The sequence below is a fragment of the Macrosteles quadrilineatus genome, unplaced genomic scaffold, assembly GCF_028750875.1.
Source record: "Macrosteles quadrilineatus isolate MER2022 unplaced genomic scaffold, UCM_ALF_1.0 Scaffold_8__2_contigs__length_117827958, whole genome shotgun sequence".
NCBI lineage: Eukaryota > Metazoa > Arthropoda > Insecta > Hemiptera > Cicadellidae > Macrosteles > Macrosteles quadrilineatus.
The window spans coordinates 68,048,528-68,055,899 of record NW_026542601.1 but is presented as its reverse complement, the minus strand read 5'-3'; the positions used below and the strand labels follow the sequence as shown (position 1 = coordinate 68,055,899).

Below are 7,372 nucleotides of genomic sequence, written 5' to 3'. Positions count from 1 at the left end.
AGAAGACATAGAATATACTTTTTTTTTATTTTTTCGATGATAAAAGTTTTATTTTCCTTGGTAGCACGAAGATATATCTTGAACGGATAGTGAAATATAATTTAAATATCCCCCGCCCAACAAACCTGCACACTAAGTGAATATAAATTTGTCTGATTGGATTTTGACCAAACATTTTTATAACAAGTTTAGTTTATTCTTCATTTGAATAACGTTAGATTTATGAATACCTACTTAGATTTACTGCTAAAGGGGATCATAATTTTTTTATTTTCCAAAATGATCATACAGGTAGGATGAAATAAAAAAATATGCCAATTTTGATAAAAATACATCCATAAGTAAGCAAACTATAGTTGATCATCTTTCTTAAAAAAAGGATAACAATAGTAATTTAAATAAACAATTTGTACTCGTACCTAAATGATCTAGAATACGAAATTGGATTCATTTTAGCTCTACACGATGGCTCCGTTTAAAATTTGGAATATGTTTAAAAACTTAAAATATTCTATTACACCCCCATGATCTTTCTGGTTCACGGTTTGATTGGACCAAAGTTACTCGAGTTATCCTCTTCACAGTTTTAATGCACCTTTAAAGAATGCATGGAGATCATACTCTTATAGCCATAGGAGCGGTTTTTTTGTTGTAAAAAAATAACACGAAACACTTGAGCTAGCAAAGGTTAAGTATAAATATAATATGCATTGCATAAGAATAAATTGTCTTTCGTTATGCATTTACATAAGTAAACATACAAAATTAATTAACCACATAGAATCAAACACGTTCAACTGATGGTGTTTGTGTTTTGAAATATGCATTTACATATAGGGAGCAATTTCAACCACACAGCTACGATAAACAACATGTAACAAATCGGATGGCGTACGACATGTCTGTATAAATGTAAAATACCACCGGTTGTTATTTGTATCGAGTGGAATAAATTGGCTAATCCACACTGTTTGGTATCAATTTTGTTGTGGGGCACCGCAAAGAATAACGGAACGCTAATTCAGTCTCCCCTTCTTGTCAGATTATTGGGACTTAATGTTTTATCTCGGCGGCCACTCACCCTCCCCCCCACATTGATATTCCAATCACATAATACCAATGATTTCTGCAACTTAAATATTCCCCACCCCTACCTTCTAAGGATTTTACATTTATTAAGCTTTAATTTACATAAGAGATAATTGACTTCTTTCGTAATCAGATTTTTGGACTTTGCGTTCAGAGAAGGGGGTTTTCAAAGAATGTGTAAAATGTTTTTACTAAAAGTAAACTGGCATAAGTGACGATAGGCCCAAGTATTGTTGTTGTAAATAAATATATGTAAACAAGTATAACTTATAACTGGCGTTTATAACAACTAAGACTTCTAACAAAAGTAAGTGTAATAATAGTAGTACCTTTTCTAGAGAAAACATACTGTCAAATAAAATAAAAATTAAATTTTGACATATTTTCGTCAATTTAATACTAATGATTATGTTTAAGTTATATGTTTCTGTTTCAATTTTTTGGACGAAACATAATATCTAATATCAATATACAAAAAAAAAAAACACTTTATAATTTGAATCTAATTTATTTCAGTCTTATTCAGTAAAAAAATGGTACCCTCTATTATGATACATTTTGTAAGAACTGCATCAAGAAGTAATATGAACCAAACAAATCATTATTAGACATAAACATGATAAACTAATATTATATTATATATATCACCTCAAAAAGTATAAAGAAATCTCTCGCTGCTAACTAAATTACTAAGCTTTTTTAAAAACTGATTTTAATTTAAGTAAAATACATATATTTTTTTAATTTTGAGTATATATCAACTACGGTAACACATCTGGCCACCTCTCAACTAATTGATATTGTTTGTTTTTCACATAAGACGTAAAAAAAGTTTATATAAAATAGGAAAACTTACTAATAAAAGCCAAAAGTGGAATTTCTGAAATTCATTTATTGTAAAACCTTTTAGAAACATGTTGAAATAAACGTGAAAAACATTCAATAATCACGATCGAATCCAATAAAACTTAGTGTCTGAGGATGAGGATTTTGGAAGGACCAAAATAAGTTCCCATTGACGCAGGTAGAGGGTGAGAGATAGAGGGTGTGGGAGGGTTTAGAGGTATGAGCCTCTCATTACTCCACTTACACCATGAGACTCACGCTCATTATACATCGTGGAGTTCCACACAACATCACAACATCTTCAACTCGTCAACATCACTCTACTAGCGAGGTGTTGATGGTGAAATCGTGTCTGAATGTTTCACTCTAATTTAGGGATGGCTGTGTACATTTAATAAATACAAAACGTAGCTCCTTTGTCATTGTGTAAGTAGATAATTAGCTTAGTAAAGGGTAGATTTTTTAAAGAAATTAGGACCTAACATTTTCCCCATAAAATCAAGCTTATGTAAACTGAAAAACGCAACCTAAATTATTCTATCATTATATATTGTGTCAAAAAAACAAAACAGTGGTGTACCACTTCTTGATAAGACCCTTGTCAGTTAGTGTAACAAAAAATGTGTTTAATTTTGTAACATAATTTTTTTTTTCAATTCATACATAATTTGCCTCCAGGATTGATCTATTGACATAAAATGAGTCAATTCTGTTCTATTTTTTCAACTTTCTATATTTTATAGATAGTGTGTTTTTTTTTACTTTACATAAATACTATATAGAACTGTCTTTAATTGTGTTATACCGGGTGTCCCATAATATTCCCCCTGGTTTATTTTTAAACGGCTGCATATATTTAAACGAGCTTCCATACACGTTACTAGGGTAATGTAAAGTATTTTTTTAATGTCTATTATCTATATAATTTCTAAAGCATTTCACGTGACCGTAATGAAATTCAATTGGGAAATTATTTAAATTACATATAGAGTTACTAGTTTAGAAAAATGGTTCTTCAAGCAGCTAGTTTTGAACATTTAAAATTATTTCAGATAACCTACTCATGTTAGTGAATAATTATGTTTAATATCGATAGATCTGAGAAGTAACAGTATTCTATATTAAATACTTTAGATAACAAACGCTCTTGGTTAGGAGACTGGAGATTCTAGGATGCATATTTATACGATGCCGAGGACAACAAATTACGCCTCTTGCAAGGGTCAAGCTCTTTATTAGACATTCTCGTAACCTCGATGCATACAAAATGCTCACTTGAAATGCCACACTTTAAAGTTGCCAAACAACATACCTTGTATAAGATTTCAATGGAGCAAATATGGATTATTTATGTAACACGTTATTCTTTGTGCTTATGGTAATTGAATTACTTAAACTATATACAGTAAAATAAAGTCAAGTCATTTTATCACTAAAGAAAAAATATATGATCGCATAAACTGAAATTTTAAAATGTTAGGGATGATAAAGATTTCCAGGAATACCCATTTTTTTATTTACATGAATTTGATTTGATATTATAAATTATAAGTCATATTCTTAAAGGAATAAAATAAACATCCATTATTACACTATTTGGAAGTCTGCTATTAAAATTCATCAGATTTGAGGGCTTAAAAGTCTAGTTTTCGAGTTAATGCTTACTATAGCCTACTGTACAACATGTTAATATCCATAAAGTTATATCAAACGTTTTTTCCTAAGTTAATTGGGATACGCTTCTAGAAGCTAGAAGTTTTGAATAATTTCCAATTTTGTACCAACATGAACTTTTTCGTTCAATCTAGTTTGAAAGCTATTTAAACAATTCATTATCACCATGATAAGTAATCCCATTTGGCTAACGTTTAATTGATAGCGTTAGCATGTAAAAAAAGTATAAAATAAATTTACTTCAAAAAGCATCGGCTTTATGACTAGTCATATCGTCAGCCGTGTTGGTGATCTTGATGTGATAATGACGTCTTTAGTAACGTAATCGTGTTATAATGATGACGTCAACAATATTATATGTTCATAGTCTTTAAGAGTCCTTGGAGGCTAGCAGCCATCTTTGATGATTTTAAACAGTTGCTGAAGAGTTAATTATCATCCAAAAATAGTTTTTCAAACACCAAAGTCATTATAATATAAATATCTTGCATACTATACGTTTTTATTTGGTTTTCAAGGGAGTTTATGGAAGCCAACGGCCTTCGTGGATTTGCCCACCATAAGATCAATGTTAATTTTGTTTTAAACAACCGCTAAAGAGCTATTTACCATCTCAAAATATTTATTCAAATACCAAAATGATGGTAATTTAAATATCTAGTATACTGTAGGATTAAACATTTTCTTTGTATTTTAAAAATTGTTTTATGCTATAGAATGTATACTCCAAGTACCCTTAAGGAGAATTTCGGAAATGAAATAGTACAAATTAAAAACTTAATACTAGGTACTACTAACTTCCCCTTAGTTTATTTAGTTAATAAGAATTTTAAATACAAAAATATTATTATTACCAATATGTCTCTATATTACTAACACGCTGCAATTATATAATTGACAATATTTTGATCAAACTACCCTATAAATCCATTTTAAATTAAAATCAACTCTTACGCATCATTTTATACCTTCAAACTCCAAATACCCACAAATAATCTAAACTATAAAGAACCATTATTCAAATACAAATCCAGGTAAAATTGCAAAAGGTCCCTCGGGGCCCAATTTATTCAGCACTCATTCCGCCTCACTAGGGCTGATTTCACCCTGAATCGCAATGAGCTCCTTGAATATTCTTGGATCTTCGGAGCGGCTGCAGCGACGGCCAACAATCCACGAATGCCCGGGCGAGACCCGACACACGTCGCGCGGCGCACATGCGCGCTTGAATCATTGTTGTTGCGCGCGTTGTCAGAGGCAGTTCAGCGTGGGACGCGCGAGTAGCCTGTCGCTCGGCTAGCCTCTACGTGTCGTGGTTGTTCCATGTGACTTACTGTGCTGTCGCGAGTGTGTGCCATGGGAGATCTACGCAGCGCCGTCGGCTGGATTCTGGCCCTTCTCACCGTCAGGATTACCCAGTCAGCTATCATTGCTAGAGGTTGGATTGAGAATTATTATGTGTTGGTTGAATGTTAAATTTATGTATATTTACAAATTACTACGAGTAATAAGGTGAAATAAGTGGTATTAATTAAAATTATCAGTATGAGACATATTTGAAGTAAGAAATTGTAAATTTGAATCAACTACGGTAAGGGTACCCGGGTAAAATATTTTGTGAATAAAACTGAAATTAGTAACATTTAAAAGTATCTGTACAATATTTATAAAACAATTGATATAATAAATATACATAATAATGCAAAATAAAGAAAAACAACTCGTCTGATTGTCGTTACACGTTGTTTACATGTTTGTGGACACACTTTGTTATAATCTAAAAACGTCTAATGTTAAGAGATTTTGACAATAACTGTATATCTTAGGTATATTTAAACTGTAACTGTATATTCATAAACAAAAACCGCCCTATTCGATTTGTTTATAATCACAGAGATAATCTATATATCTACATCTAGTTTAAATCTAGTTTCAGTAGTTAATATTATTTCATCTAGGCCTGATTTGTCTGTTATATCATTATATAATTTGCATAGTATTTAAATTCAACCTCAAAGTACAAATAAACACGTCAAAAGTAAAAGTAAAAATAGTAAAAGTAAAAAGTAAAGTAAAAAAAAGTAAAGTAAACATATAATATTTAGTTTTCAAAGGTTTATGTCATTTGATACTTTTTAGGATAAACAATTTGCGTTTATATCCATGAAGCAACCCTTAAGTATGTTTACTACAACTTGAAGATATATCAGCTGCAAACTAGACCAACTAAAAAAGTAGTGTTCAAAAAGTAATATAAATAGCATTGTAACTCAACCATAGAGAGAATAGTATTAGAGAAAATCGACAGAGCAAAAAACACAGAGCATCGATAAAACACAGAGCATTGCATATTCCCCTCCAAAAATCCCAAATCCCAACAAACCCAAGTTTTGGTCGATTGCTTACATGTGATACTAACTTATTGCAGTTTCTTTTATATAATTAAAAAGAAGAAGTAAGCTAGAAAAAAGCACGCAATTTTATGTTTATAGTAAAATAATAACTATCATTTTACAAAAAAAATCTGTTTCAAATAAGAATATGGTAAAATATTTCAAAAGAAATAGTTTTTTTTATTATTTAAATTAGGCCTACAATATTTACACACAGTAAATAAAAATACCTTAAATCATTAATCTTAGAACTTACAAACGTATTATTTTAAACTCATAATTTGTTTTTGCAGTCTAAAACCTTTGACTATTAATACAATAACTTCTGTATCCAATAGTCAATGCTAAAATATAAAGTAATGTGAATTGTTATTTAAGGAGTAACAATGTCAGAAGAATCTTCTCAAAGATAGCTTCCACTGTCCACACAAATTGTTTTGTTTATTGGGATTTATTTCTCATAATGAATGTAAGCCAATAAAATTGTATTATAACCTGTTTGGTGATATAAAACTATTTTTAAACCAAACAGGTGCAATTGAAATCTTCTAGTATGGTAAGGTATGATAAAACTATAAAATCTATATAATTAAAGTTACCACTTTTGGTAGTGAATCCATTCCTTGATAATAATAACTAACGTATTGGAAATATTCTTTTTAAATAAATATTGCCACTGTAAATATATATAAATACTCATGACTTAGAATGCTTAACAATTTTAGACTACTTAAATCCCATGCACGCCAATTCCCAAAAAAAAAACAATCATTTAACTTTACTTGCTTGACTTAATTTTACAAACAATGCGCTGTGAATAAATAGAACATACGTTTGTATTTCATTTGTAAAAACTATTTAGCAAATTAATTTTTTTTTAAGTTATACAAATTTAACTATACATCATAAATCTATAATTTTAACGATACCTATCTGCAATTGCTATTCCATGTTTTGCACAGAGGATGAAATGCAACATAAACCCGGGATCCAGAACATAACAGGGTAGAAAGTTTTGTGAATCCCGACCGGTTTAAGTATTTAACGAGATTAAACATTTAATCGTATTCCACGATCCAACCGAGCATTCAGCAGCCTGTTGAAAATTTACATGATAAAGGAAATATTTACATCTGTTGTGTCCCCATTTGTTATAAATATATTACTATAACCATCGCGTCACATTGTAAAATGGTCTCTTAACCGTTTTCACGGGATCGAGTTGATTCGATATTTGAATATGGTTAAAACTGTTGGATCTACATCCTTTATAACAGGGAAAATATGTTTGCATCATTAAAAATAACGAGATTCGTATTAAATTTATTTCATAGAAGTGATAAAGTAAATCTAAGGTTTAATAATGTGCA

At 30.3% G+C, this 7,372-nt stretch overlaps 1 protein-coding gene across 1 annotated transcript in view; it reads left to right on the top strand.

The window, feature by feature from the left end:
* Positions 1–4,907: 4,907 nt before the first annotated feature.
* Positions 4,908–7,372, top strand: part of LOC129001711 (lachesin-like) — a 282,303-nt gene continuing 279,838 nt past the window's right edge. The window contains exon 1 of the mRNA XM_054429107.1: positions 4,908–5,047. Coding sequence (XP_054285082.1) covers positions 4,966–5,047 — 82 coding nt within the window. The 5' untranslated portion in view covers positions 4,908–4,965. The remainder of the gene's footprint in view (positions 5,048–7,372) is intronic.